Source organism: Aythya ferina (assembly GCF_964211825.1).
Source record: "Aythya ferina genome assembly, chromosome: 2".
Classification (NCBI taxonomy): Eukaryota; Metazoa; Chordata; class Aves; order Anseriformes; family Anatidae; genus Aythya; species Aythya ferina.
The window spans coordinates 120,588,621-120,606,548 of record NC_140297.1 but is presented as its reverse complement, the minus strand read 5'-3'; the positions used below and the strand labels follow the sequence as shown (position 1 = coordinate 120,606,548).

At 38.5% G+C, this 17,928-nt stretch overlaps 1 protein-coding gene across 8 annotated transcripts in view; it reads left to right on the top strand.

Annotated features, from left to right (window-relative positions):
• The window catches only part of LOC311430762 (DGAT1/2-independent enzyme synthesizing storage lipids-like), a 48,133-nt gene that overhangs the window by 10,875 nt on the left and 19,330 nt on the right, over positions 1 to 17,928 (top strand). For 3 of the 8 annotated variants that reach the window (XR_014689017.1, XR_014689018.1, XR_014689019.1), the window contains exons 4-8: positions 1,426 to 1,619; positions 3,656 to 3,716; positions 5,474 to 5,613; positions 7,650 to 7,764; positions 17,317 to 17,879. Coding sequence is in view for 4 of the 8 variants with exons in the window: in XM_084507607.1 (XP_084363733.1) it covers positions 1,426 to 1,619; positions 3,656 to 3,716; positions 5,474 to 5,613; positions 7,650 to 7,754 (500 nt within the window). In the remaining 4 variants the exon portion in view is untranslated. Of the gene's footprint in view, positions 1 to 1,425; positions 1,620 to 3,655; positions 3,717 to 5,473; positions 5,614 to 7,649; positions 9,890 to 11,878; positions 14,447 to 17,065; positions 17,144 to 17,316; positions 17,880 to 17,928 lie in introns of those variants that run through there. The other 5 variants (XM_084507605.1, XM_084507604.1, XR_014689020.1 and 2 more) reach the window with 4 other exon arrangements.

The following is a 17,928-nucleotide window of genomic DNA, read 5'->3' as shown; positions in this document are numbered from 1 at the left end:
TAAAACCTTGTAAAAATAAAAAATAAGCTATTTAAAATTCTAGAATCAAAACACCTGAGAAAAATTAAATATGAAAAACTAATTCAGGAATCACCTGTGCAAATGATACTAGATGAAGCCTGCTAGTGTTTCATGTGGTACAAAGCAGACAAAACAAGCTGTGAGACAGCTACAGCAGAGCTTGTGTTCTGGTGTTGTGCTCATGGATAGATTCAGACTGTGTGTAGGTATAAATCAGGAGTAATTATACTCATGTCACCTACAAAGATTCATTGGAGTTTAGCTAAGAATAAACTGATGATATGCTGCCTCACGATCTCCTTCCAGAGTCCTTAGTTTATGCAGTGTGTACAAAAGGAAGGACAGAGCTTTATGTTCTTAACTGTACCTTCTCTTGTGTGTCTGTTCACGTTAACAAATCTTCATTTGCAGAGTAAAAAAAGGTGATCTGTTATTGAGGGTTAGGCTTGACTAGATCAGTTCTGTGCCCTTGTTTGTGGCTGATCGGGTTAAGTTTGGCTCAGTGGGAAACCTCAAGAAAGAGAAATAATCTCTCCCATGCTGGTCAGTGATCTGAAGCTCCTGTTTCAGTATGTAGTACTCACAAATGCTACATAAACTGAAAAATTATTGATGTAAGTGAACATGACTGGCTTCCTGCTAGTTATGTTCTTGTACATTAGATTAGTTGTCTAAATTGAGCATGTGTGTGTCCATTTAATGATTGTAAGCAATTTCTGATGTTCTACTGTTCATTGAAGAACAGAGTAAGTATGGCATTACACATTTAAGGTATGAGGAGTTTATGTAACTTCATAGTTTTAGACTTTAGTAAATGAAAAATCTTCACCTAAGATGCGTGTATGAATCTGGTGAGCCCGGATTGCTTCTGTGGTGAGCTGCTGTTATTTTCTGATGAAAAGCCACTTGGGTACTCAAACTGACCTGAGGATTCAGTCCCTGCAGTGATCAGGAACACAGGGAATGCTAAGTTCTGTTTCTCATCTCCTTGTGCATGGACTACTGTGTGTTAACAAAACAACAATTTGCTGGAATTTTCTCCTATTGGACTTCATTTAAAAAGTAGAGCATGGGCAAGGAGACAGTGCCTCAGAGCAGACTTAACTCCTCTGAAGGGATACATGAGATATGCCAGAGTGCTTGCCTTTTTTTTTTTTATTTCCGTTTTTGTCCTGATTGTGGATTGTGAGATAGCATGTGACCTTACTGGAATGGAAAACATAAACTTTCAAGTTTTTTAGACTGAAATTTAGAATCAGAACTTAATGCACCAGTCCTTCTAGCAATATCTTAGGGGTTTTAGGCTAGTAGACAACTTTTAGCCATTATGTTCTGTCTTGGGGATTTCTGCTCAATGATGGTATGAATTAATGTTTTCTGAATTAATATCATCTTACTTTGCAGGTTTTAAACTAATTGTTGAAGCATTTGATGTTTTGCACGGACCAAAAGAAGCATGTGTCAATGCTCTGAAGAAAGGCTATCTGTTAGGTATTTCTCCAGGTGGAGTTCGGGAAGCACTTTTTAGTGATGAAACATACGTTATTATTTGGGGTAATCGAAAGGGCTTTGCTCAGGTTGCCATTGATGCAAAAGTGGTAAGTATGACTTATTGCAGAAAAAAAGTATATATTAAAAAAAAAAAATGCTCACTTACTGGTTCTTTCTTCCAGGGGAAGCTGTTTTGATTATCAAGTATTTGGTGTTCCGTTGCTGAGTGTCATGAATACAGTCTACTTGCTTTTTAAACTATATTTCAAGACTTTTGTCCCTTTTGATAGAAGATTTTTGGAGTCACCTGGGAATAGTGTGGTCAGAAAATCCAGAGTTTAATAGAATAAGAGATAAAATTCAGGATAGTTTCTACTTTGTAAGCTTGTGCTGTTTTACACCTACCTGATCAGGGCTGTGACGGATCAGCCTCTGACCTGAAAGATTGGAAAACAAAAGTATTTCTCTTTCTCCTAGCACTGAAGTTCACTGTGACTCAGCAGACCTGCCTGTGCTGTTGTACTCATACTAGAAGCACTGGCATTACATACTGCATTGGTATTTATACGCTCTTAAGGGATGTCTAGGGCATATAGCAGCAGCAAGAGCTGCTGCTTCTTGGTGTGTACTATTTCTTTTCAGTTCTGTCAAATATTAAGCATTGTCCCGGGTCCTTGTAGACAGGTGGTTATTTATATGGGACCAACGGTGCAAGGCACATAAGTGTATGATAGATTTGAATTGTATCTATTTTAATAACTCTTTCAGAGTTCCTCTCATTCTGTATTTGTACTTGAAAGATGTGTTCATATGTGTTTAGGTGTGCGTATTCCTGATTTAAAACTAATTGTCACTCCAAGAGTTTTATATGTAGGTACTGTCAAAGGGAGACAAGTTAAGTCTCTGAATTTTATACCAAACTACAATACTCTTAAGACCTAATTTTAAATATATTTCACTTTTATCAGGAGGAAGATAAGTTTAAACAGGATACTTCCAACAGATTAGATTTTACTAATATGTTGTAATACAAAAGGCAATGTATGGGGTTTAACTAAGCTTGTACTGCTTATATCTATTTTATTGAACATATATTCAGTTTCTTTGTGCACTCACAAAGATCTTGCAGCTTCAATTCCACCCTTCTGCCCAATAATTGAGAGATCCAGAAGAATATAAATAGTGTTGGAGGCATTCTTAATCATGAATATAATTCTACATGGAAAGAAAAATGTTCTGAATGTCAGTACTGGGACCTTCAGCTTCCTTAGGTTTTCTTCCCAGCAGTTTGCTTGCCATAGGTAGTGCCATATAAACTAATTTGGTACATGCAGAAATTTCTTATTTCTGTGTCAAAAGCAAGCTGTTCCAAGGAAGATGGTTCTAGAATAAGAAAATGTGTTACCATTTGGCATAGGCAACTGTACTGATTCTCTGTTGTTGCACTGGATTATTTATAAACTTTTTAAATGACTTAATACCTGTATGAAAAGTTTAATTTACTAACTCATCTACATGCTTTAAAAAAAAAAAAGTTTGAAAGAATCTGGATGTGTGAAAATCTTAGAGTTCTCTTTCTGATAATTTGTTTGTAAAATGATGTTAAAAATCTTCATGTAGTAGAACCTCCTTCCCCACACAGTCCTTGTAAATCTTGACAGCTGCTTGCAAGTTCAAAAACAGCAATAAAAGCTTGAAATATTAACACGATTACAAATATTCATCAGCAGAAGTGACTCACGGACCTGTACCGAATATGACACGTGTGAAGCAATGCAATCAGCACAGTAGAGCTGAATCAGACAAGTTTAGGGTCCCAGTCCTGTCAATTCTTTGAGCATAACCAAAGATTAAGGAAGAGGTTTAACCACTTAATTCACAAATGTGCAAATACTTCTAGACAAGAGGAGGCTTAAATGCTTCACAGGTTCTGAAAACCTGTACTGCTTTAAGAAAATGGACTTGCTGAAACTTCATGGGAGAAGGTTGCAGAAGAACTTAATGAACCCTTGTTTTGCTCTCTGTATGTCCTTGTATGACAAACACTTCTGAAATTAATTTGCACATTGGGTTTAAGTGAGGTAGAAGTTTTTTAGATAGTGTTTTCTTCATTGAATTCTTAATATTTTTTTTTCCCTCCTAGCCCATCATTCCTGTGTTTACACAAAATGTTCGAGAAGGCATTAGGACATTAGGAAAAATAAGTAAGATATTTTATATATACTTTTTGTAGTTTATTTTTCAATATGTGTTTAGTTTATCTCTCTAGAAATAAGCCCCATATAAATCTGAGATCTGGCATAGCCTTGTTTCTTGAGGCTTGCTCACCAGCAGAATCCAGAGACTTATTTAGATTTAATATCAGCATTAGATGTGGTATTGGCTCACCGAAGTTATTATCAACATGATAATGTGCCTTCAAAAAGAAGTAGAAGAAAGGAAAATGTAGCCAGAAAAAGGCAAATAGCTAGTATCTGCTAGACCAACTCTAGGTTTTCTGCTGTCTGTTAGGAAGCAAGGGTTTACAGTTGACAGTATCTTTAAACATTTTCTTAATACTCTATGCTTAGACCCCTATCTGTCTTTAAAGGGTTTGTAATGTATTTCATCTGTACTTAGTATACTGTGCAGCGTTAAACCTGTAGTTTCTCACAAAATCTTGCTTTTGCCTGCTCTTGCCTCATTTCTGGGAGTTCCAGCACATTAACAGATGGGTATTTGTCTGGAGAGTCCACCTCTGGGATGATTAGGTGCTCATCTCTCTGCTGATCTACTCTTTTTAACTTCTTCTGTGCCTTTTTTTTTTGTGTTCTTCAACTTGCTGCTAGCAGAAAGGACCTGAACAGCCTCCACTGAACAGCATGTTCTCTTTAAAATATGGCATCATCATCTTCATCAAAGGACTGCAGGACAAAACAATTCCATTTCTTTTCCCCTCTAATTAAAAGCTATATATTGCATGGAGAAAGCCCAGGCATCCGATGTAGATGTGCACAGTGATTCACACATTCTTCAGATGCTACAGAAATAAATAGCAATTAATTGTTAGTGTGTTCTAGAGAATCTTCCCAAACTGGAAGTTTAAACCAGAAAAATATTGTGACCTGTGTAATACAACAGAGGTGCTAGAGGATTTTAATTCTCTTCATTGCTCGTGTTCAAACACATTGCTCTTGCTTGAGTAGTATTTGAGTATTCTTTGTTCTTATAGGTTGTGTACAGAAAAAGTCACATCTGTCACTAAAGATTTTTTTTTAAGCCAACACTAAGTTAAAGGAATTTCTTGTCTAAAACTGAAGAAGAGAATATTAGTACTCATTTTGAAAGGAATTTATTCTAGTTGCATTTGGGACAGATGCTTAGGAAGTAACATGAGGAAGTGTCCTCTTACAGCTGATTGAAATTCTTGTTGTTTTCTTCTTTGTGTATTGTTTCACTGCAAAGCAGTGTGTGGTCTGAAAGAGCAATTCAGCATATCAGCATGACTGGCTTTTAGGTAGACTATTTAAGACTATTTCTGTTCCTTTAGACCTCAGTGGGATTAAACAGAACAGTCTTCTACCATTACCGGTTTCTTAAGCTAACCTGTAAAATTAGCTAAATGGTAAAAATGGTAACCCCTATTTGTGTGTGTTCCCTTACACTCCAGAAGCAGCTAAAGACCTTTCTCTGCTTTCATCTTTGCAGCTATTCTTTGGGAGATGGGGGTGGATATTTCTAAAGTGAGTTTGGAAGCAAGTCTTATGTCGGTGTTAATGCAAATTTTGGAAAATGAAAGGTAGAATGACACATTCTCTTGAGATGACACATTTGAGAATCTGGGTCACTGGCTGGATTACTTGACAATCCAGTTTCAGTTTTAAGACATGGTGAGGGGAAAAAAAAACAACATTGTGGAGTAATCTCAGTCTCTCTCTTCTCTCCTCCCCTACCTTTTTTTTTTTTTTTTTTTTAATATTAGAAATACTTAGGAAACTATATGAACGTATTAGATTGCCAGTAGTTCCTATGTACGGCGGGTTTCCAGTCAAGCTTCGTACATTTGTTGGAGAACCCATTCCATATGATCCAAACATAACTGCTGAGGAACTGACTGCTAAGGTAAGACAGATTTGCATATTATATACATGTGTATATATAAATATATATATATATTTAAAGTATTTACTGATCTAATAGAAAACACTGGAATATTCTTGTCAAGATAGTGATTCCTGTTGTAGAACTAGTTGTAGAAGTTGATGGAATTGTGGTAAACTTTGTACTTGCTTACCTCTAAATATTCCTCCTAATGGCTGATGTATTGCTACAGCTTGCAGGTATTCTAGGCCTTTTAAAGTCAATACTGTATTCTGTATTTGCTTCAAGAAACAACTTGCTTTAGGGCCTAAGGAAGTTCAGTCAGATAAGATTGCTCTGGGCTGCTAAAGAAAATCGTGGGCTTCATCTAGGGAAGGTGTTCTGGATCTTGATCACTTAGAAAATTACCAATGAAGCCTTTAAAATACAGTGAATCTGTGGTCACAAACTGTTGAAATTCCACGCAGTGAAACAACTAAAGCCGAATCCTTTCATGACTTTGTACAGTCTATTTCCATTTCTATTTCCTCCAACTTCTCACCCCACAAATTAAGTCTTTGAATGTTTGCCTTCTTCAGATTTAGGTGGTTTGTAGAGAAGCTTGTCAGTATTCATTCAACTCGTGAATAGATTTCACAGTGCAGATATAAAACATGTGTGAAGCAGTCAGATTGAGGGCACCAAAACAGCCATTTTGAAAGCTTCACAGGGGGTCTTGTTTAGCATTCTAAAAACTTAATCTGAAAGATCTTTGTTTTTGACAATGCAGGTGTAAGGTCGATTTTCTGTCATCACCTGCTTATCATCTCATTAGATCACCACAAAATGACATTTTGAAATGTTTATCTGTATTATCTTATGCCCTGTTTATGGCAAACTGGGTACTTCTTTTGTGGGTTCAGTCTAACAGAGCCTCAGCACTGTTGGTTTGCAGAAGCAGTTGTGTGTGTTTAAACAACTTTCAGTCATGCTTTGGAATCTTACATTTGTACACGCCCTCACTTCCTTCTGCCTTAAGGGTGCATTCTGCTAGATAAAGCCCATGGAACGTGAATCCCCTAGAATCCTAGAGTGATTTTAATGTGCTTCATCTCATGTTTCAGACTATGGTATGGTATTCATTTTCCCATTATGTATAGCAAAAGAAAGTGAGCTTAATTTTTTCCTAATAGAAGCTTTTCTCCTGTAAGGACACTTAGGACGTGGACAGGGACCTGCTCCCAGGACTTAGCAATTGATCACTTACTTCACAGGAACAGTGAGAGCTTGTACCAAGAATATCTCTTCCCCTTGTTGACCCATGGTCTGCAAAAGCAGTAGGTCTCTGTTCTGTCTCTTGCCTTAAGAGTTTAATAGTCTGTGCTTCTGTAGACAGAACAGGAAAGTTGCTATGTGTCTTCACCATACTTTTTGTGTATTGCTGTTTTTCAATGTTCCCTATACAGATATTATATAATAGAATGGCTGTTACTAACTTCTGGGCTTGCTAAATTTTTGAGTGCAAGTGATGAAAAATGTGGTCAGATGCAGCTTTTGAGGTGTTTTCTAAGCATGCTTTGCTGGACTAGTTCCTCTGGGGGACTTGGATGCAGGGATAATTATTTTGTAAAAGCCAAATGTACTTAGATGGGACACAACTGTGTTTCCAGGGCTGCTTCTGATCCTGAGTAGAAGCAAAATTCTTGCATGCAAAGTGTTACTGATGCAAACCTGTGCATAGGCAGAAGATTGAGTTGCAGTGCAGTATACAGGTACTGACATGCTTTATAGATCTAGGTCTCTGCTAGCTTACTCCATCACCATTTTACTATTGCGTATCACTAACAGGGCTTGTGAACACAGCTAACACAGATGAAAGATACTAGTTTGCTGGTTTGTTTCTTGGTAGTGATCCCATGGACAAATCATGTGGGCTTAATCATGGAAAAAATAGTGTTTTGTACTTGCAATAGTTCTCTTTTTCATCACTTCAAATTTTGGAGTCTAGAAATGGTGTTCGTTTATGAACAATATAAAGATGACTTAATTTGACTCAACCCTTTTCTCTTTCCTTACAGACAAAAGCAGCACTCCAGGCCCTAATAGAAAAACATCAGAAAATACCAGGAAGTATATGTAGGGCTTTAATGGAACGATTTCAAACGCGACAGAAAGAAGACTAAGGTCTTCTGAGTAAGCTACTATTTAGTTACAATATTCTTAAAGTCATAAATACAACTTACTCATTCTTCTAATCATAGTTTTTTAAATACTGTCCTAATGATACTGCTGTTTATTTTAAGATATGACAATTTCCTTTGCTTTTTCCCTTGTCCAGTATTGGGCTCAGGAGCCCAAACTTTACATTTTACCCCATTACAAATGATTTAACTTTTGACAAATGCATTCCTATGTTGAAAGTGTTCATGTAAAAAAGACACTTCAGGTCTTTCTTTTTATAGTCTCATCTTTTTTTTTTTTTTTTTGTTTTTATCCTCCCATCACCTATGGTTGCTGCTTTAATCTGGATGTTAGACCCTAGCTCTGCAGTGGGTCTTACTGTCTTAATCATCATCACAGCAAATAGGTTTTATAGGCCAGATTAACTCTACAACGTTTATTAAAACTTTCTCTAGGTTATTGCTTTCATGCTGCTGACAAACGTGTTGCTGACAGTAGCAGTTAACCTTCTGTGGCCTGCAGTACCTCTAGCTATGCCTGTAAAACCTGCAGTGAAAACTGTTTGGTTTTACTGGCTTTGCTCAGAAAGCAATGAGTAGAGAAAAGAACTGCAGTGAACCAAGCAGGTTTGTTACAGAAACCAGTCTGGTGTGGAGCGAATCACAACATGACAGCATGGCTGCTATTCCAAGCTGAGCCTTAATGGATATTTACCCTGAAGTATGGTGTTGTCCTGTATACTTAGTGATTCTGAATGTGCAAATTCTCCTTCAAATGAATGAAAGAAGCACTTAAACTTTAAGAAATGGAAATTAGGGTACTATTTAGTAACACAAGGAAAGCTTTATAATAAAGGAAAGAAAAAAAATAATACAACACTCCTTTAAAAAGTAATGGTTCTTTTGAAAAACAGTGTGTGTATATGTATTTTATACATGTAAACTGTTAAATCTCCATATTCTTCAAACATAGTAAGTTATTAAATCAGGGTTGAGAGGGAGGTTCTATATACTTCCCGTAAGTAAAAACCATTGAAGAAACAGGAAGAAGTTGTAGGGTTGGACTTCTGTGCACTTACAGTAAATTACTTTTTTTCTTCCCTGCACTAAAGCCTACACTTGTATTATCCAAATAGGAAATATCTGAAATATTTCCTCCGATTGCCAGCAAGTTTAATCTACAGCTCTTTAAAGAGTTCTTAGATGCTAATTTGTTTTGGAATGAGGACAAATTCCCTAAGAAAGGGTAAAAGAGTGTTTCTGTATATTATGTGGTCTCCTTTCAATAGTGTTGGGTTTTGACTTTTTTTCTTAAAGAAGACAACCCTCAACTTTTTAAAAGAGCAGTTACATTCAAATATCTATGACCCCAAAACGCATAAATACGTGCTTTGGTTTTATATTCTTTAAACTGTGAAAATCAGTCTATTACATAACTGCATCTGGAGGATACCCTATATTAGAATAATATAGACTCTTTCCCATACAATGTTAAATTTTGTTTTGAAAAACCCCAAAAGCTTTCTTATTTTATAATGTTGCTTTATATCAAAAGCCTTTTATATGGTGCTGAACTAACTTTTTTTAAGGCTTTGTAAAAGTCATGTTGCACCACAGCAAATGCCCATTCTGAAGTTTTAAAAAGTTTCAAAGCTTTTATTTGAAGGCAAGGTTGTCCTTTAAATTTATCAGAACGTATTTCAAAAATATTGTGTTCACACAGTATATCATTAAAACTGATAATGCCAAGTTGCTACATTGGAGTGCGACATACATATGACTTGTGGTTTTGATATCTATCTTGAGGAAAATGTAAATTGGTCTGTGTTGTGAAATTCTCAAAGGCAGCTGAATGTAATTGAGTGTTGAGGTTGTCTGTATGTACAAGAAAACTCGGTTTAAAAGTTTCCAGTAGGCATGAACAGACCTGTTGTGATCTGAGATTTTGTAAAATTTATTTTGCTAAATGTGGGATATTTGATGCAATTTTTGTCCCTTAAAGTATTGAAAGATGAGTATGAAAAGTGAAGGGCAGTATTGGAACTCTTGTTTGTACTTGTATAGGCCTTTCATATTTATTTCTCTATATAAAATTGTATAGAAGACACCTTTCAAATAAAATTGACAGTTGGAACAGGTTTCTGAGGTTTTGTGTTGTGTTTAAACTAAATGAAATTATACATGGCCTGCGCTGCTGAACCTTTATGTATGGAATGATTTAAAGGGAAAATAATGGAGGCAACAGTGGAAAATAGGACAAAAATCCCATAAGGAACTAGGTCTCAGTTTTAATAGTTGTAATCAATGTCACAGGAGGCCTTAAGAGGCACAGCAACACCACCATGATTACATTTAAGATTCCACAATAAGAAGTAAGTCATAAACACTGACTAATAGGATTTATTTGTGCAAGTAGGGTAGATAATCATTTGCACACCCAATTTTGTTGAGTAGGAGGGGGGGACAGATCTGGAGACTTACACAAACAGGATTACAAACTACTTTTAGCTGATTTGGTTTACTGTGTGTTAGGCAGAAGTACTTAAAGGAAATTTTCACAGCATTAGACTAGACCACTGATTACACGATTAGCCTTTGGATACGCTGAAGACTTTCCAGATTTCTCCATGCAAACAGCATAACCAGGATGTACGTTTTGAGGTTGTTTGGAAGTAGGAATAGAGTGACTGCTGTACTGATAAGTATTTGTCATTAGCTCTCAGCAAGATAGCAAACCTCCTACTGGCCAATTTACTGCCCTGTTGTGTAACAGCAGAGCTCAGCCTGGCCATCTATTATTAGGATGCTTTCATATGAAATTAATCACTGAAATGCAAGCTAGAGCAGTTAATCAGCATTGTCAAGACCATTGTGCGATTCATCTTGTATTGGGTTTGCTGCACAAGTATACCATTATGTTGCTTCATCCTGTTATTCTGCAGAGAAGGATACAGTTCTGGTGACACTTAACTTGTTAGCACTGCAGTGCTTAATCCCTGTTGTACCAACAGGGTGCCAAAAAGTAAATGTGCTCAGAATTGCTGCATGAGCGTAATAGCATGGAAGATAAATATTAAGAAAGATAATGCTCCTAAACATTTCTACTGAAACTTCATGAGACTATATGATGCCACTTATTTTCTACAAAGGTCTTTGACAACACAGACCAATGATGCTAATACCCATTTTACTATATATATTTATATATTTTATATTTATTTAACATTCAGGACTAGCTAAAATGAATGGTGGTCTCAAAGCAAATTATTTTTCTTATCATGGGTTATTCACAGTATTTGCTTGTTTGCTTTTCTTAAATAATTTTGTTCTGCACAGACTGTTAATAACAGGATATTAATATCTTGGGTTTTGGTCTACATACTAGTATGTACATACTACATACACACTACAGACACTGAGTGATACCAGATTTTGCCTCCTGAAACATTATTCAATTGTTATAGTGATCTCTCCGTATCAAAAAATTGCTCACAAAAGTGTAATGAACTGGGGGGAGATCTTTTCTTTTAAAAAAAAAAAAAAAAAAAGCTTGCTTATGCACATATAAAGTAGGTGCAATACTTCTCTCCCCACTATGAAGTTGAGTCAGCTGTTACAGAAACAAACCTATCCTACCAGGCCTTGTGTTACAGCCAGCACATGTGAGCAAGACCTCTTTAAATTTCTTTTGAGTACTTCTGCCTACCATGCAGTAACCCAGATCAGCTAAAAGTAGTCTGACAGCAAGACTGTCCATACCAGTTACAGTAACTGGAGAGAAAGTGCAGTGTGATTCTTCAAATTATGTTTGCTAGCTAATTTCATCGCATGCTCTGGAAACAAGAGATGTTCTAATAACAGAGAAAATCTTATGTTTAAAAATATATATTAAAAAGCATTGAAGTTGCAAGGCAAGAAACTGAACTAAAAATACTTATTTTTACCTAGTTCCTTTTAATGAGAAATAATTTACTAAATATCAGGGTGGTCAGGAATTCCTAATTTCATGTCATATTTTGTAGCAGGTGAATTGGGGTGATTCCTGTTGCAGATATACCCAATCTTCATGTATTCCAGACTGTTTTTTCTCCTCTTTTTTTTTTTTTTTTTTTTTTTTTTCCCAATAGTGATCTTGTACGGCTGGGTCTGTGCTGTGCCCAGAGCAGTTCCAGTGCTTCTTCAATTACTACTTAGGCAGGAAGATAAGTATAGAACCCAATGAGTATTTGCTAGTTCTCTTTTTGATCTCTTTGAAGACTACAAAAGATACATGTACCTAGAAACACTTCTGAACTCCTATTCCAGCTGCTGTGGTGGAGCTGCCAGTTTCCCAGACACGTCTTAATGGTCGGATTTCATACCTTACGATATGAAATCTACTTTCATCACAGATCCACAAAAACTTTAAAAGTGCCCCATCCCTTCTGAAATGTATTCATTTTCTTTTGTGGCTATTGTCCATTGGATTAATTTTCTTAACCAGCTGGCACAGCAGCTGAAGGCTTGTGTGGTCGACTTTTTTTTCCCTGTAGATTTCCACATTCCTGACAGACTTTTTGGCATGTTGAACTTGCTTTGTGAGAACAAGCTTGAGGGAAAAGGCTTCCTGTAACTTGGCTCAGTCTCTAAAGGCTGCAAACGAGAAATATGAAACAAGGCCTACCAATGAAACAAGCACACCCAAACCCCAAACTGGCTTTGGAATCCTAATTCTGGATAATCTTGAGTCACATTTAGAGAAATAAAGCAGCCTGGCCCCTTTTTCTCCTTGCAAAAACCTTCTGCTGGCACAGAAACATAGCAGATCTGGCGTTATTTTCAAGACTGAACTTGCCATCTGAGTTGAGCCGTGACAGGGGGGATTTTGGAAGCAGCAGCCTCAGAAGAAGGCCCGGCCACCCCATGTTCAGTGGCTCAAGTACCCTCAAATATCTTGCTCGGCCCAGGGCTGGCTCAGGTATAGCTGAACAGACACTAGAAATTACAGCTGAGGAGATAATCTAGTTAACTTCTGCTCATTGTGCGCATCCCACCGCCACCTTTAAGATCCCCACACAGAGCAAACCTTACAAGGGAACGCTGCTGTTCTGACAAGTGAAAAAGCATTATATAAAGAGCTTCTGGTATCTTCTGTCAGACATACAGCATCCGCAAACACCGCTTCTGGGAGGTAATAAGCTTCTGCACAGCAGCTTTGATAGATGAACTGACAGATGCTCTTATACTACGTAAATTATCCAGCCCTTCTGGTGGAGCATCTGGGCTGTACGTGGACCTAACGTTAGGCTGAACACACCAGCTTCAGCTCTCTGTGGTTGCTCCATGCACGGTGCCTCGTTTTTTGTTTTTTTTTTTTTTTTTTTTTTTTTCAGTGCTTTCTTTATGGCACAGTGAATGTACATTTTGGCAAACATTTAAAAGTGGAGGATTGATTTTGTTGCTGTCTGCACAAAGCTAAGGGGAGCTCAGCGTGTAGGTGGCTAAGCACCCACCGGTGCCCAGAAACACACTGAGAAGAGTAGTGAGAATAGAGAGCTGACAGAAAAAGGCGGACAGAAAATAACCAACGGAGTGCATTAATCAGTCTTTTTTTAGTTTCTTACCTCTTAGCATCTTCTGACTATTAATGGCTACAGCACCAGATACTATCTAATCTTAGTCAGCAGCATATGTGTGTGTGTGTGCACACGTGATTCCCTGTTTCATCTGTATAAACAGGAACGTGGGACCTACTTTAGCTACTGTTGCAAGACAAATAGCAGACCATTATTATTCTATCTGCCTGCTACTTTTGGGAATGTCTAGATGATATCTTTCCTGCTTGCTTTGTCATTATTTTGCTTAATCATTTTTTATTAGCTTGTGGACTAAGTAGTTTCTGTAGATGTGCTGATTTCTAACAGACCATCCCTTCAAACAGCAAAACATGGACCATACCATGACAGCAAGGAAATAATGGTTCCTGGGTTATCAGGCACATTACTGTAAGTGTAGGAATGAAGTCTTTAGGAATGTTTTCATCAACCGGGAGGTTGCACCTCTGAGGATCTCGGCCCCATTTCCAGTGTCTAAAATGGACAGCATCCATGTTAGCAGCATGCTCGCATCAGGACAAATAAAGCCTGAAATGCTCCGGTCCCAAAGTACAAATATTTGCAATACTGGTCTTCCTGAGCACCAAAGTACCATACAGAGGAACAGCAGGTTCAGCGATGAGGGAAGCAGACACACTCAGATATAAGGGCTACTGATGCAATTTCACCCAGAGAGGGGGGACCTCTTGAAAAAGACTGATATTCTTTTGTCAAGGCTGTCCTTCAAAGGAGTTTTATCTCCTCAGCAAGCTGTCCTGTTTCACCAGTCACTCATGCTTTCCAGGGAGGTGCCAAGCAAGAGATGGGAAAGGAGACATGAAGAATGAAAACACGAGCCTGTAGTATCAGCTTTTTGGGACAGAAGGAGAATGTGCTTCCATCAAATTCAATCAGATTTAACATTAAATTACTGGGAACAGCAACTATTTTGCAACTGGGGAGAACAGAAAGTATTTGGCTGAGCATTGGTAGGATGCATCGGAAGGTGGAGGTGATTCATCCCAATGTAAATACTGTCGCTGGGGTGGGGCAAAGTCAAATTGAAGATGTTCAGTAGGTGATGGCAGCTCTCTGAAATAAATAAATCAAATGGAGAAAATACGACCGGCTCCATGTAGTTCATATGCTGGTGAGCCAAGTTTCCTTTCCTGGGATCCTGTGCTGTTCTGTGTGTGTGCTGGATTCACCTTTTATTTCAGCAGAAAAGCCTGAAGGTTGATTTCTCTCAAGAAATCCACTGACATTACAAGAACACATCAAAAATGGAAACTCGATCCTGCTTTTTTTTTTTTTTTCTCTTACATACTTTTTGCCTCTTAGCTCAGTGAACAGTGCTGCCCCTCCCCAATTCCTGCTGTCCCCAGCACAGAAATGGATTAATATTTAGCAAGGCAGGTTTACTTAGGTTTGAAAAACTGTCAAAATGCAAGATGGCTCAGTGATGCTCAGATAGTGCAGTTGTGCCCCTTTTTAAGATGAAAAGAAAACTTCCTTTATATGCCTGATCCTCAATGTCCTTTGCCTCTTGGGTGCTTCTTTCACACTTGCAAATACAGAAGCAATAACTCCTAGCATGGAAAAACACAACATTGCATCACTTTTGCAGGCATCCAAGGGCAAACAATGGAGGGATCTTTGCACGGGGAAGTTTACAGTATAAAAAATGGGATGATTTGCAAACTTTTTGGCTGTTTTTTTCTTCCCTCTCCTCCCTCGGGCATACTGGCTGAAAGTTTGCAGCCAGCGTTTCTAATGTCAGAAACAATGAGGTCATGAGAATTTAAAAGCACTGCTGCCTTGGCACGAGTGGGAAACCACACTGCTGAAGCAGAGGTTATTCCTCTGAATACTTCAGCTGAGATCTAATACCAAATCCTGTGTTCATGCCCTGGCAGCATGCAGGAAGAGCTCAGGTCAGGGCTGTATACGAGGTAGAACAGCAGTGATGCAAACTGGCATGCAGGAAGTAAGCTACATGTATTCATGCAGCCTGATGTGGACTGAAAACGCCAGCACAAAAGAGCAACTTCTGCTTAAAAACTGGACATGCAGAGCCTGGGAAGTGCCAGGAGACAGCACGCTGCCTGTCCAGGGGTAGGCAGCAGCTGACGGTGCCCAGCTCCATTTCTCACCCTCCCTGCTACGCCTGTCCAGCTGTGTCTCCTCACTGCTTCTCCTTTTGTATGGTCTGATCTGGACACTTACACCTTCATCTCTAGGCACTGTCTCTGCATATTTGTCCTATAACTCCAGGCGTTTGTAAGAGAAATTGCAAAAAGATGCTGAGACCAGAAGCTTCTCCGCTTTCTTCCCCCTGCACCAGATGCCTTAATAAGAAGTAAATCTTCTATTAAGAGATCTGGTTTCCTGTGTGAATTCAAATGACACCTCTTCAGAACTTCTTTTGAATCGAGGTAGCAGATAATGCAGAGCAAATTATTGCTTCTGATAACTCAAGTTTCAGAGAAACGTCAGATAAATTCTTCAAGGCAAACTGTAATGAACACAAGGCTTTTATGTTCTTCCAAGATTTTTTGTTTTTCTCTAAGGCTGCCCTGTTTTTTCTTCCTCTTCCTTTAGGAAATGTGAGAGCTGTGATCTCAAAATATGTTGCATGGGTGCACACAAGAAAAAGTACTCCAAAGGATAAAAGTGCTACCAAACACTTCCCTTCCTACTTCAATTCTGCTTCAGGCAGAAATAGAAACAGAGCATATTATCTCTGTGCACAGGAAGAAGCATCCTGTGGCATAGTATGCCGGTGAAATGAATTATCTATGCAAGAAAAGTTAATTAAGAAAAAGGTTTTATGAGATCTGTATTTAAAACAATATTAAAAGAAGTTGCTATTGAGGTTTCTCGTGTACCACTTGTTTGCACTACCAATGAAATGCCGTAAGTGACTGGAAATACAGTGCAGTGACTACTCAGCCACAGCTCGGAGGGGATGTGCCCCAGAGCAGAGCAGATCATCTGCCCATATTGCCAAGTAAACCAAGGCACACGCTGGTGAGGTCTGCTTCAGATCATGGGTAAAAATTCTGGCAAGAAGACTTGCCCTTTTGCAATTCCATGGGGTTGTGTAACAGATAAGACACACACAGACCATGCAGCAGTCTTATTCTGGCAATCTATTCAGGGAAACTGAAGACAAGTTTTGTTTTGTAACTCTTTCTGTAAAAAAGCCTCACAGAGATGCTCTACAGGGAAGAAAAATTATTTTCCGTGCTAGATTAATATGTCACTTTAATGAAATCCTGTCCCAGTAGGGTGTTGAAGAAGACATTATCACTAAAATCTGGGGCAAAGCATCATCCAGCCTCATGTCTTACTATCACAGAGTAACAATTTGGGATAAGGTGGTGTGTCCAAATAAAAAAACCCTACTACCAATACACAAATAGCATAGCGTTGGATAGTTACAACTTTAAAGATCAGGTGGATCAGATATTAAAGCAAAAGCTCATCTAAAACTTGATTAAGTATTAGCTACAAGTCACACACGACAGCTCATGCTTTAGAAAGATTTGACTGTAAGGCATGTCTCTTCTTAATTACCAACACTCTCCTGCCAGCTGATGGTTGGGGCAGAGCCCCTTCTCCCCCAGAGCTGTAACCCCTGCATGGGCACCAGGGCTTCTCACCAGAGACAAAACAGCCCATTTCCTCCTTTATACCATAAGACTTAACTTAAACTTCAACCTCATTTTTCCTTTACAGGCTCATAAAAGCCTGCACTGAGTGTGCTGCTCACATGGATATGATGTTTGGAGATGTTGATTAAGGGTTACCCTTAAGGTATGCTATACGCTTTAGGCTATAACGGTGTTTAAGCACACAGCAATTATTTACATTCCTTTGGAGGCTTAAAATGCCTCCACAGAAATGGAGAGTGTTCTAGCCCATTATGGGCCAGCAGAGAGTCCTCATTTCTAATTTTATTTTTGTTTGTTTGTGTGTTTGTTTTTTAGATTTGAAAATATGGGCAAAGTGGAGTGACACATAAAAGTCAAAGAAATTGCAAGTCAGCACAATGGATCCTGGGAAGAAACCGGAGGCAAAAGGTGACACTACTCTAACCAGTCAGAGAAGTTGTTCTGGGGATTAAGTTTCCTGCCTTTATCAGGACATTGGTAGGACACGCCTGAGGACACGAGACCTCTGATGAAGTACCACACAGGTACAACGTAACCTCTCCCACTGCTGCACTGGCACAGCCTGCTGGAATCTGAATCATCATGAGAAGGTGACTGTGTCTGAAACATAGACACTACAGATGGCAAGCACAGCCCCAAGCAAAAGCACATCCCCAAAGAAAAGCACACACACACACAAAAAACAAACACCGGAGACAAACAGGCCTTTAAAATAAATGAATGAAGAAACAAACAAAAAAGAGAAAGCCTTAAAGGGAGACCCTTGGAAGAGCTACAAAGATCGCTAGGAACAAACAATGCAATAAGGACGGGGTGAATTGCATAATGCTGCCTGATCCATCTAAAGGGAGCCTCCAGATGTTCCCTGTAACTCTCACGTAAGTACAAGTTGTGAAATAGCTAGTTTGCTCTTGAGTAGCAGTGAGA